This window comes from Heloderma suspectum, chromosome 1 (assembly GCF_057233095.1).
Source record: "Heloderma suspectum isolate Gila_16-S chromosome 1, 16-S_ref, whole genome shotgun sequence".
Classification (NCBI taxonomy): Eukaryota; Metazoa; Chordata; class Lepidosauria; order Squamata; family Helodermatidae; genus Heloderma; species Heloderma suspectum.
The window spans coordinates 287,712,828-287,739,812 of NC_139458.1; the positions used below are offsets into that span (position 1 = coordinate 287,712,828).

The following is a 26,985-nucleotide window of genomic DNA, read 5'->3' on the forward strand; positions in this document are numbered from 1 at the left end:
GCTGCCACCTTGCTAAAGCTAAGCAGGCTTGGGTCTGGTCAGTGCTTGGAGGCGAGACCACCTGAGCACCACATATAGTGACCTTGAGTTCCACAAAGGAAGAAAGGTGGGATATAAATGTAATATATAAATAAATGAATAATTCCTACATGTCTGGGAAAGACTCTTGTATGAAACCTTGGAGAGCTGCTGCTCAGTGTAGACCAGGGGTGGGGAACCTCTTCCTTCCCCAGGGCTGCATTCTGTTTCAGAGAAGCTCTTGGGGGCCACATTCCAGTGGTGAGTGGTGGCAATGGCAACGGGGGTGAGGCCAAAGGAGCAAGTCCAAAAATACAAAGAATACCAGCATAGTGTAGCTTCAAGCAGTTATTGCCAGTAATGAAGCCTTAGGGGAGGCATTCCAACCTGTTAGAATGAGGGAAAACTGCACAAAAGCCAGGAAACCACTAGACAATCGGTGGTTGGGGGAAAGGGGGTGGGGCATGGGAGGAGGAGTGGCCCTCTGAGGAACCCCGGAGGGCCGGATTTGGCTCCTGGGCCCAACGTTCCCCACTCCTGCTGCACACCATGTTGAGCTTGATGGCCCTGTGTCCGGTTGCTTCCCAATTTGTTTCCATATAGGAAATGGCAAGAATCCCGCATGTGGATGGCTTCCCAGTATGTGCAAGCAAAGATGTACAAATATGCAGAGTCATACTCATAGCACATGATGCGTGTGAAAGAAGGATTCTAGAAAAATGTCATTTTGAATACTGGAGTCCATGAGCTCTTGGTGTAAAAGCTGCTGCAGGGCGAACAGAGCGCTTCCTGTACACAAGTTATCTCCCAGTCCAAATTATATTTCTGACAGTCTGGCAACTGTTCACACCAGTGGCTCCCTATCTAATACAGAAGGACGCCAGAAAAACGTAATGACAATTCATTTAGCGTGATGAGTACAGCGTGTTGGATTAAGCTGCCTGGGCTTGAGTTGCATTCTGGAGTCTTTTCCTGAATTCAGCTTTGCTCTCACAATGCTGCTTCTGGCTTTTTTCCCTTGCTGGTTGCCCCATGGTTCCTGATTATTTATTTATTTATTTATTTTATTGATATCCTGCCTTTCTGCCTGACCCCCAAATGGCACTCACTCCTACTGCACTTTTCAGATTTTTCCAATATGTGTTGGGATTGGAACATGCCACATTCAAAAGGGGATTGAAGCAGGAAAACTGGCAGTCCATTGAACATTCAGAAGACCACTTTACCATGCCCCCAAAATGTAGGGAACAGCCAAGGGAAGTGAGCATGAAAAATGGTCTCATGAATGAGCTCTAATACAATTTGGATTTTAGAAACAGGCAAACAGCAACAAAAAAAATCCCTTTGATTTTTTGGAAAGGCAATATTCCTTAATTTTTTTGTTTTAACATATCTTTGTGCATGCTAATTTTTGCCCATCCTCATGTGAATGCCTATGCAGGAGTTGGGGTCTATGATAGTGAAGTCTGTGTGTAAGGGCATATTTTTTTACACTATGGAAGCATGGGTGGGTGGAGGGGGTGCTTTAACCACTGCAATCCTAATCTGTATTGCCCCTTCTGATATTGGTGCTCAGCGGGGCAAGAAGTGTCTTTGCTCAAGAGTCAGAAAATCAGTGTATATTATATACAAATAAGATTGTGTAAATCCATAGTCCATACACACACAAGGTTTGTATGTGCACAAGGCTTCCCTGTTGTTGTTTTTATGAGAAGGTAAACAATTCTCATAATTGAAACAATTCAGTGCAAGCAATTCTCATGCATGCATGGAACATTTCCCTTTATGGAAGAAAGTGGAAATTCCCAATATCCATGGAACTCTATACATATATAATAGGTACTGGCTTACATCCAACGACAATTTTATAGTTATATTCTGATCTGTATGCTGTGGAATGTGCCAAGGGGCTTCAACCTGAAACATAGTCATGCTTCTTACATGCACATCAACTTCTTGGGGATTTACACCTGAGTAACCGTGAACACAATTGCAGCCATTAGGTCAACGTGCAGTGATATTGTTCAAGAAGCGGCTGCTAATATGGGGAATATCCAACTATGTCCTAGTGCTAGGGTAAACCAATGCTTGCACAATGTAACTAGTGCTTGCTAGGGCAATGGGGAAAAGTGGCAATCTGCCATTTTACAAATTGTCCCTTTCTTTCATTGCCCTGGCAAACACTCGTTACATTGTGCAAGCATTGGTTTACGCTAATGCAACATCATTCGTGCTAGCGCTGAGACACAGTGGGATACGAGTCACTATCTTTTCTTAGTTTTAAAAACATACCGCTTTTTGGTATCTTTTGTTTATATCACGCAGCTGCTAATGGCAGTAGTTAATGTGATATTATTTTTGCAAAGGTATGAAACAAATTAGCACTGAATATGGAAAACAGATACTTCTTTATATAAATAAAACCAAGTATTGCGTGTGTAGTCTAATATTAAACAGCAGCCATTTAGCAACTCAGCATGCTATATAATGCTGATAATTAAAAAAAGAAGACAAAGCATTCTGCTCTTAAAGCGTGTAACAAATGCAATGGGTGTGGAGACAGAATGCACAGTTTTAACAATATCACAGATTCTACTGTGTTTTAACATTTCTTTTTTATTTCCCCCACTCCAGTTCACTTGTCCTCTGTCTGCCTCTGATCATCTTTCCCATAAGTCACCTGTTGCCCATTTATTTTCTCCAACTAACGTGAGAGTAGAACGTGACCTGGCTCCTACAGTCCATCAAGCCTCTTCTCTGCAAGAATCCCATAGCCAATGGCAGTCTGCAAATGGATCCTCCATATGCCAGTCATCTACCTACATACAGTCTACCACTTCTTCCAGTCTACCTTCCTCCATTTTGAAAAGGCCTTCCTTCCTATTTAGCAGCCTTTCAGATAGTGCTCAGTCACTGAGTGGTCTCCAGGCTAGCAACCTTCACAAGATATCTGAATCCACCTCATCACCGCCTTTGTCAAGCAAGGATTCATGTCCTTCTTCACAGATCCTCAGTTCAGCAGACCCTCTTCAGAGCTCCTCTTCTCAAGCCCATTCTCCTCTTTCTTCCAAGAGATTTACCACATTGTCTGTGGCTCCTATCTATATCACAACACACTTATTATCTCCTAGTCCAAAGCCTCTATCTTCTCCTCTGCACAGTTCTTCCTCAACCATAAACAACCATGGTAGCCAAATGTCATCTAGTGGAAATCTTCTGACACCTGGAAGTAGATACCCTCTGCCAACCAGGCTTTCTTTTTTGACTGCTATCCTGAAGTCAGGATCTTCTCCCAAAAGGCCATTTTCTCCTGCATCTTGTCCTGCCACATTTTCTCCCAATTCCTTAGGTTCTTCAACGCTGACAATAGACCAGAAATTTACAACCCCTCCAACTCCTAAGAAACCTGCCTCAAATGTTTTGATTAGGTCTGATTCTCCAAGCCAAGACGAATTTCACCTTTCAGTATTCTCTAACTGGCCAAATCACATGACCTTATCCTCAAAGTCAAGTCCTACTCTTAGATGTAGGTCGCTCTCCCCTAAAAGGCACCTCAATGGTAGGGCGCTTTCTCCTGACAAATTGCGCCCTTTGTCGCCCACAATTTCCTCCTATAGAAAAACTGTTGTGTCCCCGCTATTGCAACCAAAGTTACCCCATATTTCCTTACCTCCACACGCGCCAAGAAAAGGGGCTCTCTCCCATGTCCACAGAACACGAGGGCCTGAAAAGTCTAAAAAGGTACACACCTACTCCCCCACTTTTACTGCCAAGTCCTATCCTGTGTTAACTCCTGCTCTCGATCAAAGGAACACAACACTCTCACCCACTTCAGAAAAATGTCTTCTCTCTCCAACCTCTAGGTATTCTAGTGATCAGTCTAAAGAACATTTACCACAAGTCTCTGGTAAGGACCTAGATGCTTATTCATCAGCTCCATCACCTCACTGGCCTTTTTCTCATTCAGCTTCAACCTCCCCTACTCCTCCAGGCTGTGCTATTAAACCCCCTTCACCTCAGACCAATTCCTCCTCAGTTCACGCAAGCTTCAGAGCTTGCCCTCCATCTTCAAGACCTAGGACCCCAACAATATCGCAGAACAGATCTCCGACCATGGTGCGCTCACCTTGCTCATGGTTGTCAAGATCCAGGGAGCTGAATTCACCTCTGTCTTTCTCCCTGCCTTCTGACTCTGAGAATAAGACTCCTAAGGTACTCTGTTTGTTTGTGTGCTTGCTTGCTTTCTGCTTGCTTGATTGCTACTGGGTTTTCTTCCTCCTTCCTTCTCTGATCCAGGAAAACAGTACCCCAAGAAAGAAAAGAAAGGAAGGGTACATTTTGAACCAATACACAAACTGAAACTCAGCTATCCTTCAAAATTTGTGCTCCTATAAATTTTGCAGTAGAGTTTTCCAGACATTAAATGTTCATAAACTGCATATATTAGGGGAAATAACATTAAAAATGCATTATATTGTTTGCAAAAAAGTGTATATTAGGCAAAAATGCATAGGAAAATACATGTTTTAGGAGAAATGTGCACAAAAATGTGAATTTAAGCACTTTCATGTGAACTTTTTTTTAAAAAAATCTCAAACTTCAGGATGAACAAAACTTAAGACTGGAGAAATTCTTAAACTTTGAGATGAACCAAACTTAAGATTGGAAAAGAAATGGAAATTGACAGATTTGTTCATCTCTACACCCACCCAGCAATGTTTTCCAAACACATTGATCCAAGCATATGGGAAGCTGCCCTGCCCAGAATGCCTTTACTGGGTGTTTGAATGGATGGAACAGAAATAATGAATGTTCACGTATTCCCTTGCATAGATGGACTGTGTTCCTCCATTGAAATGAATGGGTATTTTCACACAAGAGAGAACTGTAGTTGCGTCTGAGTACACATGGATCTCTAGAATGGGGTAACTGTATATGTAGTTTTTAACACTGCATGTGACTAACAGTCTGTGCTAGATTGCTGAAGCATGTCGTTTTTAGGCTTCATTTCAAAGTTACCCTTGGAAAATTTTAATATTATTAAATCTGCATGCTCAGTCTAGTTAAAAAGAGCATTTTTTTCCTCTGTTAATTTTTTGTTTCTGATAGAATGCCCATTTTATTCTGTGTTTATCAACAAGAAGAAAGAACCAGGGCAAGGCAGCTCTACTGGATTAGTTAATTTTGGAATAAATTGTTTTGAGTGTGATGCACCCTGTTTTCTGAACTGTCAACTGCAATCCCACATTTTAGTCCCATTGAATGCAGAGCTATTTAAACTTCCATTAACAATGAGCTGGTTTGTAGTAATTGTCAATGGAGAACAATTTTTGCTGCTGAGAATTAACTTTGTGGTTGATTCCATGGAAAGAGTTTTAATTCAATTGAAAATGCAACAGCTCTGTTACTGGTTATAAATATTTACTTATAATCACTCTCCTTGTAAATCTCAAGCAAACTCTATTTTGTGATAAAGCACATCTTCTTAAAGACTGCTGACAATTGCATCCTGTTCTTGCATTCATCCCTTTGTATAAAGGATGAGGAAGAGGCCAGATGGGGTAGTATCCATCTTACCCTCCACTAGCATTCACACCATTGCTGTAGCAGAAACTAGTACTTGTGCAGTGGGAAACTAGCTTGTGCAGTGGGACTTCCCATACTCTCCCCTGTCCCCCTGGGAAGATATGCAGGGTGTGCAGGGGAAAGGAGAGGAAGGGGAAGTCCCATCATGTGAGCTAGTTTCCTGATGCATAAGCAAGAGCTAGTTTCCCCTTGCCACAAGCACTGGTTTCCATTAGCGCAACTTCATTAGTGTGAGCAGAATGCCACAGTTGGATACTACTCCATGGCATGCAGTTTGCTGCACCCTGTTGTGCAGAGCCTGCATTGAACACGGGGTTGGACTAGATGATCTCCAAGGTCCCTTCCAACCCTAGGATTTTATTATTATATTTAACTGTATCTCTCAGACACAGGACATAAGTATTTCCTTCTTTCTTGTACATGCACTAGACACCTCTGCCAAAACACACACACATCACACACACACTGCTAAAAAAAAAAAAGAACATGTAAAAGATAACAGCATGTAGCTCTCTCATACATCAGACCTATGTATTCCAGAAATCACTTTAGTGGAGTGTAATGAACCCAGCCACTTCGCATGGATTACTCTGCCCTAATGGACCAGATATTTTTATTGGTAAAGATTTCATTGTACCTAGACCTAGGGTTGCAACTAACCCTAGGTCTAGACCCATTTAAATTAATGGAATATAAATTAGACTAACATTGGATGCAACCCCTAAACTGCAGGTACTCTGTTTAGATCTGTGTGCAGCATGTGGGTATCTCTATCATCTAAAATGTCTTTTCTTGCTATAACAGTTTAATGGGGGTATTGAGGTTTCAACTTAAGTGAAATTACTTCAGTCCAGACAGGAGCTTTCTCTGTGGTCTGAGCACATGCTCTGAAGGCATATAACAGCACAGAAATTGTGCTGAAGCTGAGCAGGTCTGGGTCTGATCAGTGCCTAGATAAGAGGCCTCCTGGGTACTGGAATTTGTCAGTGCCAATATACTGCGTGCAAAGACTCTCCAGTCCTCAAAATGGTTTTATAGCTGGAAACCAAAAGAAGTGGAACATGCTTCCTTAAATGTACTTGTCATTGAGAAAAATGGTCCATGTTCATTGCAGACTCCCCTTTACATGAGTAATGTGAGGGCTTAGGTTTCCTGAGCAACAGCAACTCTCATAGGATTGTCATTTTGATTGTCTGAATCTGCAGTCTTGAAAACGGTGAATGCAGAACTCGTAATTAAAGCTCAGCATTCCAAGGGCTCAGCTTATTGAAAGGAGCATCGGGGAAATCAATACAAGCATTGATTCAGACTGCAGGAAGCAAAATAATAAGGGGGCAACAGACGACATGAGGACAATATGATGCCAGCTTTATTGTTGTGACTTGACTGATGACTCTGTGTGGTGTCTAATCCAGTTTGTCCCCTAAGAGTTTCTGTAATTTGCTTCTGATAACTGCACATCCCATAACAGTAGATGTCAGGAGCTCCCTAGCGGCCTCTTTCAGTAGACTCCAATAGCCAACTCAAGACACAGACTAAAGGATTCTTTTCAAGGCTTTAATCCTTTTACAACTTAATGACTCTTTCAGATGCTAATCACCAGCGACTAAGCAAGGAACAGCAGAGTGGCCTTTGCCCCGAGTAGTCAGTTGATCCCTGTTTGAAAGAGAGTCACTTGAAGACCCAGAACTTATGGGCTAGGGAGAGATCCTCCCTCTTGCTCTTGGGCCCACGGGAGGCGGCCGTTGCTTGAGCGCCAAACGGGCACTACACCTCCTTTCCACACCCTCCATCGCTCGTCGCTCCCTGCATCTGCGTCGAGCATCTAGCAAGCCTCGTTCCTGCACTTTCTCACTGCTAGGATCACTATCTATCTCAGGAATGCCGGCAAGAGGAATCTCTGCCAGCTGCTGTGCCTGTGAAGGATGAGCAGGCTCCTCTCCCACAAATTGCTGATCCTCCTCAGAATCAGAGCTGCTCTGGGGTTCTATCAGCTCATTTTCCACCCTGACAGTAGAGAAGGGAAGTTGGTATACACATTATTACATTTAAATGAATAATATAGAATGCAATGTATGGAGTTACTGTATTCTAAAAGTCAGAATACTATATTCATGTGCCATGTAATTCCCTCTACCACTGATATAACATTTATAGTTAATACATCAGAGAATTATCCTTAATAGTATCATATGTTTTCTCTTGCCATTCTCATTCCCCTGCCCTTTGATCACGATGTGCAACCCTATAAGATCAAGACAAGCTACAAGGCTTTTGCAGCAATCCCTACAAACACACTGCTTCTGGAGCAGAAGGTGAGTGGTTTGCTTAAAAATATAGTCAAGTGTTAATTTAATAATTAAGGGTTGTCTGACTTTTATTCTGGAAAGCCTTCCAAAACTTCAGATTGTGGATTGACTGCTGCTAGCTCAGGCCTTTATAACACATGGTCCACCAGGCCAAATGCAGCCTAGCAGTCATGTGTGGGGGCTCACTAGGGCCTCAACACACCTCCTGGTTTTGTGGCCTGCCAGTCACTGTAAAAACAGCCACTTGCTTAGCACATGACAGTCCAGAAAAAATGGCTTGTGGGACTGCCTTGGTAGGTCACAAATGATGGGAGGCTGGGTGCTTGTTGGAATATCTAGTGCTTGTTGGAATAGTGATGGTGGGCTGGGGTGGGGCACACCAAACAGGCAGCAAGCTAAGGGTTAATTTCTTCTTTTTTAAGCCATTAGTAGGTGCAGTGACAGGGCTCACTCAGGGTATAGAGTTTATTAACATCTTTGGCTGCACAGAGAGCCTTGGGTGCAAACGGTGGTCAAAAGAGGTGGGGGAGATGCCACCTAGGAATCAGGTGGAGCCAAGTAAGTTTGCTTTTCAGCCTGAGTTTCTTGTGTATAAAAAGACTAACATGTTCAGAATGTTACATAGTAGTGGTGGTGGTTTCATTCTGTTAGAAGCCTGAACTGATCTGCTCTTCCATTTTGTACTTCTGGCTACTTAGTCAGGGTGCTATTGGTGTATGAGTCAGTAGAGTTTGCTAAGCCCTTCACTTTCCAGATTCAGTCTTCTTTATTCAGCCACTTTTGCTAATCGTGATATCACAGGCAGTGCCTGATGGACCAGTGGTCTAATTCAATATATGGGGCAATGAGATAATGGGTGTTTCCAGATGAAATTTTTATTGTGCAATCACCCTGCTTCATTTACTGAATTTTAGCGGGGAGGAGGTGTCCTGATGATGGAATCTTCTATTTGTAACCCTCCCGTGTTTTCCCACTGCTGCTTCTGTCTTTTTTCTCGCCCCAAAAATCTGTTAAGGAGGGAAAGATGAAATTGCTGTACAGTGTCTTTTGTTTGGTACTGCTAGTGCTAGGAGCCCTCAGTCTGGAAGCATCCAGTGACTTTGAATGCCAAGCCTGGCTTTTACCTGGTAGAAAGCAGTGACAGGCAAGTCTGTTCTGACTGATTTTCTGCCCTTTTTAGGAGTGTGGTTTTAAACATGCAATCTCTTGATTAGAGAACTGTTCTCAGTACAGTGGGCAGTACTTATAACAGAAATCACTAGGAAAGTAAAGCAGTAGTGTGTATGCTCCCTGTAGAGGACAGGAGGGTGCACTGCATCAGAAATGCCGCATGGCTTGAGCATGTGCCCAAGCCTTTGACTGCACCTAAAGGATTCCAATTAAGACCTGCCCTTTATTTTACCCCCCACAGGGCAGGGGGTGGAATTTGATGATGAAAACAGCTTAAACCCTCCTCTCCAAACCACCAAGGTCGCGATTTGAATTGGGGCCATGTGTGCTTGCAGGACAGTAGGGAAGACAATCGCGTGTAGCTCAAACATGCATGATTAAGGATGCAATCCTAAGTAGATAGGCGGCCGCCTCTGAATTTGGAGGCGACCGCCTATCCAAAGCAAGGCAGGAGAGGCACAGGGGGATCGTTCCCTCTGCACATCTCCTGCCCTGCTATTTTCCACTAGATAGCTGTTTTCGGCTGCCTAGTGGTGGGGAGGCCAACTGGAGAGGAAGCTGCCATATGACACATTGAATGTGTCATACGCGGAGCTCCGTTCTCCCCGCCCTGGAATACCCCCCCCAGAACACCCCTTTTCCGTCGCTCCATGCTCCTCTTCTGAGTGTGGAGGATGGGGCTTCTCTGAGCTGCCTCTGAGGCAGTGTGGACAAGGAGGGAGGTCAGTTTCCTGGTAACCGACCTCGGAGCACGGGCTCTGAGGTTGGTTCCCGACAATGAGCATTTCCTATGGCCCTCTAGACAGTGTCCAGCGGCCACAGGTTTGCTCCCTTAAGGAATGTTTAGTTTGGCCCCTACAGTGTTTTGCAGATGGATGGGATACAAATGATGAAAATAAATTGATGAACAAATTAATGAAATCCCCAACTGTATTTCTATTCTTGTTACTGTTATCATTCTTTTATTTCTCACCTTGATCTAAACATAATTTGAATTCATCTGTAGGCACTTGATAAACCAACCAAAGCAGGAAGAATGGTTGAAGATGGGGCTTTGGATACACATTCAGAGGTGAGTTTATTAATCTCTCTGTGTTTAAATCATCCCAATTAAATTCACTTCATTTCTGGGCACATCTCAATTTCCACTAGTCTTTCCTAACTCAGAATTGTCCACAGTGAATAAATATTTGTGTTTGCAGATCACCATGGGTCCCATAAGATGCAGGCCATGGGTGGACAACTTGTGGATCTCCAGATGTTTTGGCCTACAACTCCCATCAGCCTTAGCCAACATAGTCAATGGTGAGGGATTATGGAAGTTGTAGTCCAAAGAATCTGGAGGGCCACAAATTGCCCACCCTTGACCCAAGATGTTGGTGGTTGTACCTTGACCATCTCAATGGGCCTTTTAGAAATTAATGTGTTATTGGTGCAAAGACATCAAAGCAGCAGGGTGAAATATGCATCGTCTGGGTGGCATTGTGTCAAGAGGCCCGTTGGGGAGTTCTGGTGGTCTGTTCTTATGCAAAACCCCCAGATGCTTGACAGCACTGTATATTTGGAGCCAGATGAAGAGTGGGCAACCTTGCTTGGAGAAAAATGGGATGGAGAAGATAACAAGCATGTTGCCAGAGATAATAAGTTGAAGGAAGGAACAGAGAACAAATGGAGGATGAATAACCATTCCTTGGGCATCCGAAGGGCACTCCAATGGATAACATGACAAGGTTTGCACTCAGCAAATCGGCACAATGCCACCCTTTGTGCTTGTCTATAGAAGAACTCAGACTGAGAGAGGGGATCAGCAAGACAAGGACACACAAGGCAATGTTTGTGGTACAAGCTGATCCCAGTAGTGAAAGCAGCAGAACATGTGCAACAGGGATGGTGCAAACATAGCCTTTGTCTGAAGTTCAGAAACATGGGGCCAATCATCTCTTTCTAAAAATCTTATAGATCTGTTCCCCTGCCCAGCTCAGGCAACAAACTGAAGAGCTGTGTGCTGCTATTGATCAAGTCTTACAGGACCCTCTCTCTATGGTATGCAGATGTCTAAAGCAGCTTCTTTCTATGCTTTCTTTCCCTCTTTCGGTTTCTGTAACTGAGCGCCTGTAATTTTCCACTCATTCTTTTTAGCGTCGATGTGATTCTTCTCCAAGCTCCCTGCAGAACATATCGGATTCAGATATAGGCAATGTAAGTGAATATTATTCCCTTAGAAATTGGGTTACATGTTACCTAATTCAGACATAGAAAGCAATAATTTTATTTGCTTAAAACAAGAACTACATTAACAAATAAGAAGGTTCAAATTCCGTTAATATGGATGGTATGCCTTCTTTTTCATTTTAAACATGCACAATATTAAGGAAAGTAATGCATCTTCTATATCTCCATGTTTACTTTAGCTCCTTTACACTTTAAAATATTTACATGCACGCAGACACACACACGCTCATACACATACATTAGGGTTGAAGAATGCTCTTGACTGTTGGGATTAATCAGTTGTTACAATAATAGGCCACCATTTATTAACATGTTTAAATGGTCTCAATGAGACTTTTTCCTTCTTCTTCCCTGTGTAGAATCTGTTGATTAAATGTGTATCTTACTTACCTTTATTGCTGTTTGGTAGTAATGGGTTAAAAGCCAGGAGTGCCTGAATGCAACAGTTTGGCAAAAATTATCTGCACAATGCACATAGAACTATCTGACCCATGTTGCCATCATATTATTCAGTTGATTAATCATGACTTACAGATGTCTACAGCTTCACAGAGACCAGCTGGACGGGAAACAAGATTTGTAAGTACCATCATAACTAGGCTGTAATTTGTGCCCGGGCTCAGCATTGGCATCTGTTTTCAATAGCAGAGTTCAATCTTGGAATGCATGAATGGAGGAAAGCACTTCTGTGCATGTGCAGAGTACTTTCCCCCTCAACACTGAGTAATTACAGTGAGCCCCACATGCTAAGGATTAGGAGAAGAACATCCAGATCTGAGAGTGGCATTTCCAGACAGTTTTGTGCTCTGACATTTCTCTTTCTCTCTCTTGCGAGGAATTACGCAGTGATCATAATATCTTTAGTTTTGTTGGCAACAAGCATACCATATTCAAGTTCACATTACACATTGTAACTGCAGTAACTTTTACACCCACCAAACTGAATGACAGAAACCCATCTCTGGGGAATGAAGGCCTGAAGGCATTAGCATTTAATGAGGCATTATGTCTTATCCATCTTTTCTCCCTGCAGCAGTTCTGTCATAATAACTCCCCATACAGCAGATCCTAGGAACAGACATCTTCAAGTCTAGTTGGATTTTTTTTTCACTTAGCTACTATAAGTAGCAGTTGGTATTACCAGCAGTTGGTGTACCAGGCTAAACTAGTAAAAAGTATTTGTGGTACCTGCAGTCATCTGAGTATCCTCAGTTAATGCTGACTCCAGGAGAACTTTCAAATGGTGTACTTGGTCCTTCAGGTGAATGCAACCATGTCTAGGACAGGTTGCAAGCCTCCATCCAGAATACTCCACCCACAGAGTATGTACATCTTTTCTGGATTATGTTTCAGCTTCTTTGCCCTTATCCATCCCAAAACATTCTGCACAGACCAGTTCAATAGTTTCACAGCCTCCCTGGGATGGTTAGATGAAAATGAAAGGTTATAAGAACATAAGAAGAGCCCTCCTGGATTAGACCAGGATCACTGCCTTGCAGTGGCGAAGGGGCTTGCGTAACTCAGTGAAGCCATAAACTATGCTGTGCAGGGCCACCCAAGATGGACAGGTCATGGTGGAGAGTTCTGACAAAATGTGGTCCACTGGAGAAGGAAATGGCAACCCACTCCAGTATTCTTGCCAAGAAAACCCCATGGAACGTATCACAAGGCTAAAAGATATGACGCCAGAAGATGAGCCCCCCAGGTTGGAAGGTGTCCAATATACTACTGGGGAAGAGCAGAGGATATTTCCAAGTAGCGCCAGAAAGAGTGAAACGGCTGGGCCAAAGCCGAAAGGACACTCAGCTGTGGATGTGTCTGGTGGTGAAAAGAAAGTCCGATGCTGTAAAGAACAATATTGTTTAGGAACCTGGAATGTCAGATCAATGAATCAAGGTAAGCTGGAGGTGGTCAAACATGAGATGGCAAGATTGAACATCGACATCTTGGGAATCAGCGAACTAAAATGGACAAGCATGGGCGAATTTAATTCAGGTGACCATCATATCTACTACTGTGGGCAAGAATCCCTTAGAAGAAATGGAGTAGCACTCATAGTCAACAAAAGGGTGGGAAAAGCAGTACTGGGGTACAATCTCAAAAATGATAGAATGATCTCAGTACGAATCCAAGGCAAACCATTCAACATCACAGTAATTCAAGTCTATGCCCCAACCACTGATGCCGAAGAAGCTGAGGTTGATCGGTTCTACGAAGACCTACAACACCTTCTAGAACTAACACCCAAAAAAGATGTCCTCTTCATCATAGGGGATTGGAATGCTAAAGTAGGAAGTCAAGAAATCACCGGGATAACAGGCAAGCATGGCCTTGGTGAAGCTTCACAAAATGAAGCAGGACAAAGGCTAATAGAGTTTTGCCAAGAGAACACGCTGATCATAGCAAACACTCTTTTCCAACAGCACAAGAGACGACTCTACACATGGACATCACCAAATGGTCAATATCGAAATCAGATTGATTATGTCCTTTGCAGCCAAAGATGGAGAAGCTCTATATAGTCAGTCAAAACAAGACCTGGAGCTGACTGTGGCTCAGATCATGAGCTTCTTGTTGCAAAATTTTGGCTGAAATTGAAGAACGTAGGGAAAACCACTAAACAATTCAGGTATGACCTAAATCATATCCCTGATGAATATACAGTGGAGGTGAGGAATAGATTTCAGGGATTAGACCTGATAGACAGAGTGCCTGAGGAACTATGGACGGAGGTCCGTAACATTGTTCAGGAGGCAGCAACGAAATCCCTCCCAAAGAAAAAGAAACGCAAGAAAGCCAAGTGGCTGTATGATGAGGCTTTACAAGTAGCTGAGGAAAGAAGGGAAGTGAAAAGCAAGGGAGAAAGGGGAAGATATATCCAACTGAATGCAGATTTCCAGAGAATAGCAAGGAGAGACAAGAAGGCCTTCTTAAATGAACAATGCAAAGAAATCGAGGAAAACAATAGAATGGGAAAGACTTTTCAAGAAAATCGAAGACATCAAGGGAATGATTTGTGCAAAGACAGGCATGATAAAGTGGGCCTTAGGAAGCATTACTAACAACAAAGCTAGTGGAGATGACAGTATTCCAGCTGAGCTATTTAAAATCCTAAAAGATGATGCTGTGAAAGTGCTGCACTCAATATGCCAACAAATTTGGAACACTCAACAGTGGCCACAAGACTGGAAAAGGTCAGTTTACATTCCAATTCCAAAGAAGGGCAATGCCAAAGAATGTTCAAACTACCATACAATTGCGCTCATTTCACATGCCAGCAAGGTTATGCTCAAAATCCTACAAGCTAGGCTTCAGCAGTATGTGAACCGAGAACTACCAGAAGTACACGTGGGGTTTCGAAGAGGCAGAGGAACTAGAGCTCAAATCGCCAACATTCGCTGGATCATGGAGAAAGCAAGAGAATTCCAGAAAAATGTCTATTTCTGCTTCATTGACTACACTAAAGCCTTTGATTGTGTGGATCACAACAAACTGTGGCAAATTCTGAAAGAGATAGGAGTACCAGACCACCTTACCTGTCTCCTGAGAAACCTGTACAAGGGTCAAGAAGCAACAGTAAGAACCGGACATGGTACAAGCGATTGGTTCAAAATTGGGAATGGAGTATGACAAGGCTGTATATTGTCTCCCTGCTTATTTAATTTATATGCAGAGTACATCATAGAAACGCCGAGTTGGATGAATCACAGGTTGGAATTAAGATTGCCGGGAGAATTATCAACAACCTCAGATACGCAGACGATACCACCCTGATGGCAGAAAGCAAAGAGGATCTAAAGAGCTTCTTGTTGAGAGTGAAAGTGGAGAGTGCAAAAGCTGGTTTGAAACTCAACATTAAAAAAACTAAGATCATGGCATCTGGCCCCATCACTTCCTGGCATATAGAAGGGGAAGAAATGGAAGCAGTGACAGATTTTATTTTCTTGGGCTCCAAGATCACCGCAGACAGTGCCTGTAGCCATGAAATTAAAAGATGCTTGCCCCTTGGGAGGAAAGCTATGGCAAACCTAGACTGCATAGTAAGAAGCAGAGACATCACCTTGCTGACAAAGATTCATATAATCAAAGCTATGGTTTTCCCAGTAGTAACATATGGCTGTGAGAGCTGGACTATAAGGAAGGCTGAGCGCCGAAGAATTGATGCTTTCGAACTGTGGTGCTGGAGAAGACTCTTACAAGTCCCCTGGATTGCAAGGAGGTCAAATCAGTCAATCCTAAAGGAAATCAACCCTGACTGCTCATCATTGGAAGGACAGATACTGAAGCTGAAGCTCAAATATTTTGGCCACTTAATGCGAAGAGAAAACTCCCTGGAAAAGACCCTGATGCTGGGAAAGCTTGAAGGCAAAAGGAGAAGGGGACGGCAGAGGATGAGATGGCTAGATAGCATCACCGATGCAATGAATATGAACTTGACCACACTCCGGGAGAGAGCGTCAGTCGACGTAACGACTGAACAACAACAACAACTATCTAGTCCAGGATTCTGTTCACACAGTGGCCAACCAGCTATTGACCCGGAACCAACAAGCAGGGCATGAATGCAAGAGCACCCTCCCACCCTATCTTGTAGATAGTGGGGAAAACCTATAGCGCTAATGAATAAAATGTGTTTTTCTTGGATAATGGAGAATTTGTTTATATTTAAACAATCAAATTTGTCTTGTCAAGGCAGTGTAAAAAGTATCAGTTAAACAATTCCACAGTACTGATATTTTCTCACTGTAAATTTATGCAGTTCTACAATATCACAAATGTTTTGTTTACAACGTGGTGGTGTAGAGGTATTAAATGTAATAGAATCACATATGCATTTTCCTTCTATACACACTTGCTGAGGTAGAGGGAAAAAGAGAGAGAATAAACATTAATTCTCAAGGTAATGTTTTAAATTTCAGGATAGGTTAATGCTGCAGTTTTAGTTAACATGAAAACCTAGTTCATATGCATGACTAATTTTACAACTTGTCTATTTGTCAGTTAGGATTATGGTGGCCATTTACATATCTCCAGAAACAAAGACATGGGTATGCATACATTTTGCATAGTCTAATTTATATGTACAAATCCAAATTTAGAAATAATTGCTATAATTATAATAACAATGCATCTCACCATAGTGGGAAAATTGGCCAGATGACCTGTGTGCTTGCTGATTCTGCTGTCCAGGTGCTAACTGTTGAGCAAATTCAAGGGGTCCCCATTCTTAGGGTCCATTACCTTAAACTAGACTTGAATGGGACAGCTCTTCAATCAGAGGACACCGTCAAACAGAGGACTGTCCTCTGTAAAGTAGGACACATGGCCACCTTAGTAATGATGTGGCTTCTTGGCCTTCCTGATGGCTCATTGCAGAATTCCTTGTTCAAGGAGAAGAAACAAAACATTTATTCAGCTTATTTTGTTTTCTATATTGCTTAGTCAATGCAATATGTAGCTAGAGAGGTGATATGGGATTTTATTGTGTGTTCTGCTGGGCTGGCCTGTAATGACTGGGAAAGGGAATGAAAGAGCTCATTCTCACTCTGCGGAAATAGTAAAACTCATAAAACGATGCTTGGGACACTGTTCCAATTGTAACTGCCTATGACTTTCCAAATGATCAGTTTGTAGAGTATAACAACTATGCTCATTTGTCATAAATACTCATTTATGAGTATAAAGTTTATGAGTTACTCATTTGTCATAAATACTACAGTTATATCAAACTGAGACTCAAATATAATATGCGTACAGTTGAAAAATGGGTGCTATGCTTCGTGCAATTCAGCACATTGCTAGTGGAAATAGCATTCATTTGGGCTCCCTTTCTCCTTTGTTTACTTTTCCAATGGTTCTATAATATTGCTATGAAATGTTTCCTGTTTATTCTACTTTGAAAAACAAAACCTGAGCTATCGTTTCTTTGGAGGTTTTAAACCACCATCTGAACTTTTTCCCAAGACAAAAAAAGTCTGCCAAAACCTACAGAAGAAGTGTGCACTACTAAATCCTCTTTTTCAACTTCATTTCTCTTAAAATGACTAAAATTAATGGTTTTTTTAAAAGTTGAATTAATATTGTGTATATTTTGTTTCAGGCTAACTTCTGTTTATCAGGGTCTGCAGTGCCTGAGAGCCCAAAGGTATGTTTCATGTCTAAACTACCACTTTTCTAACCAAAACAGGCTCTGATCCAAACTTCCATGCATGCAATAGCCCTGACTGGGGCCAAACTACACATAACATCAAGCACTCATTTTTAAAAGTGAGCTGAGAACCGGCAACTTCCTTTTTTCAGGAAAAGGAGTCGTGTTGTGTTGGGCACCAATCCAGATCAGGTCCACAGTTCACAGGCAGTGGGTTAACCCTTTCTCTCCATGCACATGCTGTTTTCCTTCTAAACAACCTCCCCGGCCCCACACAGACATGCACACACGCACTGGTGTTTCCCCCCAAAGTTGCTATTTACTGTGTCTGGTGATCAGCTATTTGATGGAAAGGGGGAATGGAGACTTAATCCAGCTCTTTTACCCCCTCCCCAAAAGCTGATAGGAGGGTGCTAATCAGGGTAAGCGTGCAGCCCCAGCTAGTGCATGGGCAAGCATATGGCACTTGCTAGAGAAATGGGCAAAGGAATGGCACTTGCAGCCGCCATTTTGCCCATAGATTCCCCATCCAACGTATGGCTTCTAGTAGTTACATCAAGGTGTCAGTGTATGAATTTTATTACAAATTAACAGAAAGCATGATGGACTCCGAGGGGGTGGAATGCAATATGCCCAGCATGTTGGGTGGGTGAATGGCAACATCTCAAGGACGGTATGAACCTGGCTGCCGTCCTAACACATTGGTAGGGTGTCAGCCTCACTGACCTTATTTCAGTGAGTAACCAAGAGTAAACAAGCTTAAAATTGGAATCTGGGCCAGCTATAATAATTGAGGATGTGTGGACCATCAGGATTTGTGGAGAGTGATGTGGCAAGGGGAATATTTCAGTATTTGGTTCTGGTTTTATAAAGCCTTAGACTGGGCTGCACAACCTCATGCGGCCCTTGGCCACTTCCTGTGCAGCCCCTGAAGCCAGCAGGATCCCACTCATTTTTCCAGCAGAAAGAAACACTGCTTCCCAGAGCACTGCTTTCCCATTGCTAGAAGCGGCAGAAGAGCAAGAAACCTCCAACCCAAGCCTCAGTGATCCCTAGATCTCAGTGAGCATGGAGGGGAGATGTGGGGGCGGGGAAAGTGCGTGTGCATGCATGTGCAGCCCATGGCTCCCCAGCTGACATTAGATGCGGCTCTTGGGGCTGAGAAGGTTAAGCACCCATGCCTTAGACTGTTCCTGCTCAACACTATTCCCTGCAGAGTGCAACGTGGCATCAGCAATGCTCCTGGGAAGCAGAGACACCCATGGGATGCATGGGAACAGTGTCCAGCACACAAAATATCTGCCTCCTGTTGAAGCAGGGATGTGGTTTGCCTAGTGCATGGGTGGGCAAAGTGTGGCCCTTCAGACGGTTTGGCTTACAACTCCCATCATGCCTCATCATTTGCTATGCAGGCTATGGCTGATGGGAGTTGTAGGTCAAACACCTGGAGGGCCACAAGTTACCCACCCCTGGCTAGCAGGACAACAACTTTGAAGTGACTGAAGGAGAGGTTTTCTGAAATACTTCCTTAGGAATCAAATAAATGCAGCAGATTTTTAAGGTCCTGCTATTTAAAAGGACTCTGCAGTCTGCAATTAAACTGCATTCAATCAGAGCACAGTGTATCATGTTTTTAGGCAGGCAACTGAGCTTTAGGGTTACATAATTTTATTAACTGAAAAGAAAAATTCAGCAAGCTGTTTATGTCAATAAATATAAAGTGGAGAACCACTGCTTTGGGGGCTGTGAGCAGTAATTACATGCATCTTTAAATGCCTTCTCTTCATTTACAGGTCATGAGTGGAACCTTATTATGTATTTCACTTCATAGCATTACAGGACTGAAAGTAATATTGGAAGGTCCAGTCATCAAGCGCAATCCAGCCATTAGGAACAGGGCTGTGTGCAAGCATAGCATTATTTCAGTGAAAATTTCACCTTCCTTTTCATTTAAAATGAAGTTTCTAGTCCTTATGACTATGAAAATAGGTTTTGGAAGCATGAGGGCAATGTCTGGCAAAATTCCCCCCCCCCCCCGAAAGTCACCATGGGTAATAAATAGTTGGAGTAAAACCACATTGAATTTTGAGTAAATGAAATATTCATCCCTAATTACAAAGTGATGAGGGAAACGGGGAAGTGGGAGGCCATTAATAGGGCAGAAGAAAATCTAGGTGATATATATCTCAAGCACTGCCTTCCATAGATCATATATTAGGGCTTGATGTTCCCTTTACTGCAAGGCAACAGATGAAGAATGTAATCCAAGAAGAATACATTGTAGGCCCCTTCCAACCCTACTATTCTATGATTCTACTATACTATTCTATACTTGAGTCTCTGTGGACTGCCAAAAGATAACTCGCAAGATTAAGTGTTTATTTTTTACACGTAGAAATATAGTAGTTTTATGTCAAAAGGGTGAACATCCATGGAATTTGTCCCTCCATAAACACAGAAGCAAATAAAATAATTGCCTTTCCCACTTAGGCATTTACAGAGAAAAATAATTTATTTGGCAGGGGGGAACTAACAAATTAGTCCTTTTTTATCCAAGGCATTTTCCTTTGGATTTTCTGACACATGAAAAGGACGTTTTATTGCTCTCTGAGTGGTTGTGTGAGACTCCTTACTTTTATTGCTTTTATAATTGAAGATTTTTTTGATAATACAAAATGTTCTGTGATATTTTCCCAGTGAAATATAGCCCTGGTAGAACAATGACAGAAAAAGCATTTGAAGTCATTTATTATTCAGTTCAGTAGAACGCTTTGCATTGGAAAAATTGAAACTTTGCTGTATGAAGCTACAGTGTCCCCCTGACATCTTATAAGTAGAGATCAGGCATGGAAAGGTCTGGAACAGCCACTTTTTCGCACGATTGTTAACGTAGTTGAAGCTTCCTTCTAACTCCGTTCCCAACAGGTGAGACTGATATGTACTACATCTGTTCCAGGCTCTCACCTTTTAAAGATGTATTCAGTAGAAAGCATTACCATATGAAAATGACGTTGTTATTGTAGTAGTGTTTGTTTATTACATTTTTTTAACCACCCAATAGGCTATGTTCTCTAGATGGTGTACAAATTAAAAGTATAAAAATACAAAGTAGCAATAAGACAATAAAACAACTCAGATAAAAGCAAAATAAAACAAGTCAGATAACAATCCAGAATAAAACCAGCAGCAGCACACAATAAAGCCAGAAATAAAATCAGCAACAAGGATAACACAGTACAAAGATGTATTACATTTTAAAGCACTCAATGACCTACATTCCCTGGGCATTGCACTAATTAAAAACAGAAAATAAAAATAAGACAATAAAACAAATCAGATAAAAGTGAGATAAAACTAGCAGCAACACATAATAAAACCAGAAATAAAGTCAGCAACAGGGATAAAACAGTGTAAAGTTCTACGCGCACTAAAAACAGTTCCTAAGATGCCTGGGAATATAAAAAGGTCTTCACCTGGAGCCAAAAGAATCACAATGCAGGTGCCAGGTGAGCCTCTCTGGGAAAGGTGTTCCACAGACGGGCCACCACCACCGTTGTAGTAGCAGCAGTAGCAATAGTGGTGATGAGCTCGGCCCTATTGGATGAATCCTCAACTGTGGCCAGCTGCTGGTCATTGAAAATGTAAGAACTGCCATGATTGATTAATTAATTATGTTTCTATTCCACCCAATAGCCAAAGTTCATAGCAATTAAAACCACAAAATACAGCATAAAATGCAATATAAAGTTTAAAAGTAAAGCCAAAATAAAACCTAGCAGCAATGCAGAGATTTAAAATACAATAACAGATTTAAAACAACAGAACTAAAAGGCTAAAATGTATTGAAAAAAACACACAATAGTTTGGATCCAGACTTAGTAATACTTAAAAGTGGACCTATTGAAATCAATGGGACTTAAGTTAGTTATTACCTCTCCTCCATGAATTTATCTAATCGTTAATTTTGTAAAAGCCATCAAGGTCAGAGGCCTCACACATTCTTGTGGCAACAAATCCCACAGATTAATTGCATGTTGGGGCAGAAAACGGGTAGGGTGGGGGACTAGGATACAAGATTTGGACCAGGCTGAGAAACTGGTTATGGAAATGGAAATGAAAATGAGAGAGAAGGACTTTTGCACAATGGGAAGTGAGGGGTACTGGGAAGGAAGAGGAGAAGCTTCTTCCTTGGGGCCTCTATTTCTGGGCTCCTCTTCCTTTAGGCCTCTGTCCAGCTGGCTGCTGCCAACTGAGCAGCTTGACTGGTCCCCAGACACTCTACTTGTACCCCAATCTATCCCTGTGTTCCCCCCAAAAAAACCTTGTAGGGAAAAGAACATTCACACCCCTAGAGGCGGGCTGAAATTCAGGGCACTCAGAAAGAGATTTGGAGCACAGGCTCCATATACCTACTGTGAGCAACACCCATGATTCCATTAATCCTCCTCCACTCCACAACCCAGTCTCTCTGTCTCACACACAACACTGTATTTTATTCTCTCTGTTAACATACATACATGCCACTTTGAGTTTCATGATGGAAGAAAAACAGGACATAAATGTACCAAATAAAATACGCTGAACTAAGCACTCGTACCATCCAGACATTTAGTTATTCAAGGATCTAGGAAATTCACATGCTTTCTTTTTTGGATTGGGATGGCAAAGGGGACAGAGCCTCTGGGCCACCTTTCAGGCTTTGGAGTTTGGAGTGTTGTGATCATTCCAGTAGAACACAAGGGGTTGGGAACTCGTCAGTGTACGGACATCCTTGCTATGAAGGAAAGTAGATTTTCAGTGGCAGCTCGAATAAGGCTGAAAATGTGGAAAGCCAGACATGCAGCAGAATGGAAGAGTGTAGGAGTTCCTCTTTCATTTTAACAATCCTGGAATTGGACAAAGAGGGATGTGCAGTATCTGTATTGTGTATTTAAGACTGGAAAATTAATATCGAACAATCAATTCAATTTTCCATAGCTTTGATTATATATGAACAAGTAAATCTCTACCTTGCTCTTTCCTGAAAACAAGACAAAGCCTGGTGTCATCCGTCCAACAATGGTGAAAGCAAAAATTATAGTAAAAGAAGAGGAGCCCATCCAACCAAACCCGTTCAAAAAGTACCTAGAAGAAACCACTGATCCTGAAACTGAACAGGTACATTCCCCCCCTCCTAATTCAGCCTCAGTTCTCATGATTTCCTTTGCTTGTTTGGAACTCTGAGCTTCTCTACATGAGGCTGTTAATCCACTGTTAATCTGCTGTATCTCCTTTTGGTTTCCTTTCCTGTTTTTCTGCTACATAACCTCTAGGTGGCACTGTAGTATATTGGAATAATGTAAATACTCAAGAGGAAATTGAGCTTTTTTGCACTTTCACAATTAAATGCTGCATTTTAATGCCTGATCTAAAAAAAAAGTTAACAAAATAAAGGCAACAGAAAGAAGAACAACATACATAATAATAATTCAAGATCACTAAAGAAACAAAAAGGGGCCATGGTGGCTTAGTGGTTAAGTCAATGAATTGCAGACTGGAAGGTCAGCAGGACAGCAGTTTGAGACCCGAGTGCTGCGTGACGGAGTGAGCTCCCGTCTTCAGTCCCAGCTTCTGCCAACCTAGCAGTTCGAAAGCAAGAAATTGCAAGTAGATAAATAGGTACCGCTTTGGCGGGAAAGGTAACAGCGTTCCTTGCACCTTGGTGTTCAGTCATGCCGGCCACATGACCACGGAAGCGTCTTCGGACAGTGCTGGCTCTTCGGCTTAGAAATGGAGATGAGCACCACACCCTAGAGTCGGACACGACTGGTTGGGGACACCTTTACCTTTTTTTACCTTTAAAGAAACAAAGGCATTCACTAATTATAATTCTTAGTCTATAACTGCTCTGCTTATGGAACATCTACAGTGAAATGGCCTAATTAGGAACTCAGTACCTAATGAAGGAGTAAAAGTACCATGTATACAGCATATAAAAGGAGCATGTGTGAGTGTGTGTTATTTTGTGTGTGTGTGAGTAGTCAGAAAAAATATAGGCAACTGTACTTGATTGGAATTTGATGAAACGTTTGAAGACCTTCAACACAGGAAATAAATGGAAACCATGGTGCCATAATATCTTTCTTAAAGTTAAGGTGCCTTGCTTGCAGCACTTGCTCAGTATATTTATACATAGTCTGTAGTCTCCCAAATTTTATCACCCACTGCTCTTTAGTTGGTTGCTTTGGAGACTTCCAGTTACATGCTATACATGACTTTACAGCTGAAAGAAGGTCTTTGCTTAAGAAGGTCTTTATCAGTAATCCAGGGTAATTACTTTAAAAAAGATGAAGAAGCAAGGCTTTAGGAGTTACCAGTGGTCTAACGTGAAGAAATTCCTGAGAGTAATCAGCAATCATGTTCCAAAACTCCTGCACTATGGAACATTTCCACCAAAGATGAATGGATGAACCAATCTGATCACACCTCTTCCAACAATATTGACTATAATTTGAAAATATTAGGCTATGCCTTGCAGGAGTAACGTACCACCTATTGAGGACTGTGTATTGTGCTTCCTTTATATTAATGTTGATTGATAAAGATGCAAAAGACGTCCAAATACACGGCCAATCACCTCCTTCCAAAGACTCACCTAAGTCAGTCTCCCGTGCCTGCACATAGGATGGCTTGTCGTCCAGTAATGGCCTTTGGAGTATTTTAAAAACCGATGATATTAAACCTTTGTTTGAAGTAACAGCAGCTTCTATAAAAGATTTGAAAGAAGTAGGTGGGCCCTTGGCTGCCTTCTTAATGGGATTCAGGTGAAGAAAGTGACACCGTTGCAGATACTGATAAAAAGACAACAGTTCTTTTCAGAACATCTGCATGGGAGAGAGGTTCCCCTTTATCAAATAAATCTTAGCATCTATATACTTTTGCTGCTATACAAGCACAAAACCCTTGGGGATTGTTACATGCTGCAAATTCTGGATAATGCAAAAGTGGCATCAGCCTTTTCACCTGCCAAACACAGAGTGCTGTGTCTTGCAGTGTGTGTGGTAGGGTTGGGGGGATTGCCAAAATTGGGAAGCTTTTACAAGTAGTGCAGGATTCCTTTGCCTGATTTTGGACAACTTCCCCCCTCCCAATGCAGCAACATAAAACATAGCCCAGAAAGTTCAGTAGGTCCCTCTGGAAAGTCTTGTGGGGCAGGGGCAGAGGGGGGAAGGAAAAGATCCATCACACAACCTTGACTTCTGCTCACAATTTTGGGTTTCACCCCAGGTTCCAAACCCCACTCAAGGCCAAAACAGACATTACTTTAAAAGTATATCTAGCAGCTACGTCTCCCCCCACCCCTGTTGCTCTAGAGTAGTCTCAAGGGCACTAATCCAGAGTGGTGGGGGTAAGGAGGCTTTTAAGATCTGGATCAGGGCCTCTGCACTTTTTGGGGAGTAAAAGTGAAAAGAATACATAGCTGCTAAACCTACATCTAAAGAAATGTCTGTGTTGGCCCTCAGCCACCAGGCTCCTGGGATGACTTTGGGCTATTCATTCTCTTTAAGACTAACCAACTCTGAAGGAAGACTAGGAAGGATATAAACATGACAAATACATTAATAAGTAAGTTGATGGAGTAATGAAATTGACCCAGAGAGTTTTAAAAACAGCTTCTGATCATGTTTGATGGTATTCCTAACAAAAACATTTTTTAAGCAACAAGAAGAAAATGCTCTTAAAAGCTGGAGCATTACTTAAAGGCAAAGGCAATTGTCACAGCAAAACATACATGTATCTATAATTGGTTGTATCCAAAACAACGTAGAATTCCATGGCACCTCAAAGAATAACAATGTATTGTGGTTTGATCTTCATCAGATTCATGAAGTGGCCTGGATAACAGATAGGGATAGATATTTATGAATAAAATGGAATGAAAAAACCCTATTCTACACGCTTGCTACAATCCACAATAGAATTAGATGTGCTTAATCCCATTGAATCCATGGCTTTCAGCACACCAAACTCTGTGCTGGACTGAGAGGCTACAACATAAAAAGCTCAGGGGCCCCTGGCAGGTTGAACCCCTGCCTTCCAAAAGAACATCACAGCAAGACCAACCTGTTCTCATCCATCAGCCAGAAAGGGGGCATCTACAGGGAGCTTTCTTCCCTCCTCCCTGCCAAAATCAGGTCCAACTGTCAGTTGCCCAGGACTACAGAACTGTACAGTCTGGCTTCATCCATTGGCCAGAGATCTAAGACAGGGATGAGGGCTGAATTTAATTTCAGAAAATCTCTTGGGCCCCACATTCCAGTGGTCAGCAGGATCAAAGGCAAAAGGGGGTGAGGCAAAAGGGGTGGGGTCAGAAATACAAAACAATACCAGCATGTTGTAGCTTCAAGCTCTTACTGCCAGTATCTAAGCCTTCGGAGACGCATTCCAACCATTTAGAAAAGGGGAAAAACTGCACAAAAGCTGGGAGACCACCAATGGATCAGTGGTTGGGACCATAGGGGGTGGGGCCAGGGGATTGGTGGGTCCCTCTGGGGAATCCTGGAGTGCCGGATTTGGTCCACAGGAGGGCCAGGTATGGACATGAGGTTCCCCAGCCCTGATCTACGGGGTTGCCGGGTCGGTTTTGGTGTGTGCATTATTGCAATCTGTTGTAAGCTGCCTTAAGGATCATTCAGTTGAAAGGCTGATTGTAACTCTTCTAAATAAATAACATGAAGGAAAACAGAAGAGATTCAACACTGCAGTCAGTTAGGAGCTCCTGGGGAGGGGTGGGGTGCTGGTTTCCATCAGCACAAGTCTGTCATAATTTTTCGTGTTCCAGCAGAGATCCAAGGCTGCTGTATGTAAGCATGCAAAGCACAAATAAGAGTTGCCAGGTTTGATGTGGAGATCGTAGTGTCATACTGGATGGATGGATGGATGGATGGATGGAAGGAAGGAAGGAATGAGACGTTCATGAGCTACACTTGGTACTGCAATATTAAATGTTTCCTTCGCCAGATATCTTATGAACAATTGTATCTGCTCAAATAGGAACACTTGGGGCAAAATAGTAGATTCCTTACTGAGATGTTTTTAAAAGGAATCCTTTCAAACTATAATCATAATAACTTGCTACAGTAACCATATTAACATCATTCTGAAAACATCTGAAAAAACCATTCTGAAATAACAAGTTAATTATTAATCTTATGGAATTCAAGGAAACTGGGCTTGAGCTCAGGCTGCCTTTTGTCATCCATTAACCAAGCTCTTTCTCTGCCTCTCTTTCTTCCAGGATTCATCTGTTTCCCATATTTTTTTTCATACTAAACTGAACCCACCTACTAAGTCTCCATTGCATCCACAGCAGGCCATTTCTCATGCTGACTCACTAACTCCTGGACCATTCAGCCATTTGGCTTCCATCATGGGAGATATCCATGACCATTCTTATAGTCCTTACCGTCACAGTGCTTTGTATAATAAGGTGAGAGAGAGAAAAGGTAAATGTTTTTCAGGCAAAAACAACCACCGTATGAC

The 26,985-nt window shown here is 42.3% G+C and overlaps 1 protein-coding gene across 1 annotated transcript in view; it reads left to right on the forward strand.

Annotated features, from left to right (window-relative positions):
• MLIP (muscular LMNA interacting protein) overlaps positions 1-26,985 on the forward strand; it is a 68,428-nt gene that overhangs the window by 14,968 nt on the left and 26,475 nt on the right. The window contains exons 5-12 of the mRNA XM_084830955.1: positions 7,857-7,919; positions 10,090-10,155; positions 11,043-11,126; positions 11,223-11,282; positions 11,850-11,894; positions 17,416-17,460; positions 22,495-22,620; positions 26,741-26,932. Coding sequence (XP_084687081.1) covers positions 7,857-7,919; positions 10,090-10,155; positions 11,043-11,126; positions 11,223-11,282; positions 11,850-11,894; positions 17,416-17,460; positions 22,495-22,620; positions 26,741-26,932 — 681 coding nt within the window. The remainder of the gene's footprint in view (positions 1-7,856; positions 7,920-10,089; positions 10,156-11,042; positions 11,127-11,222; positions 11,283-11,849; positions 11,895-17,415; positions 17,461-22,494; positions 22,621-26,740; positions 26,933-26,985) is intronic.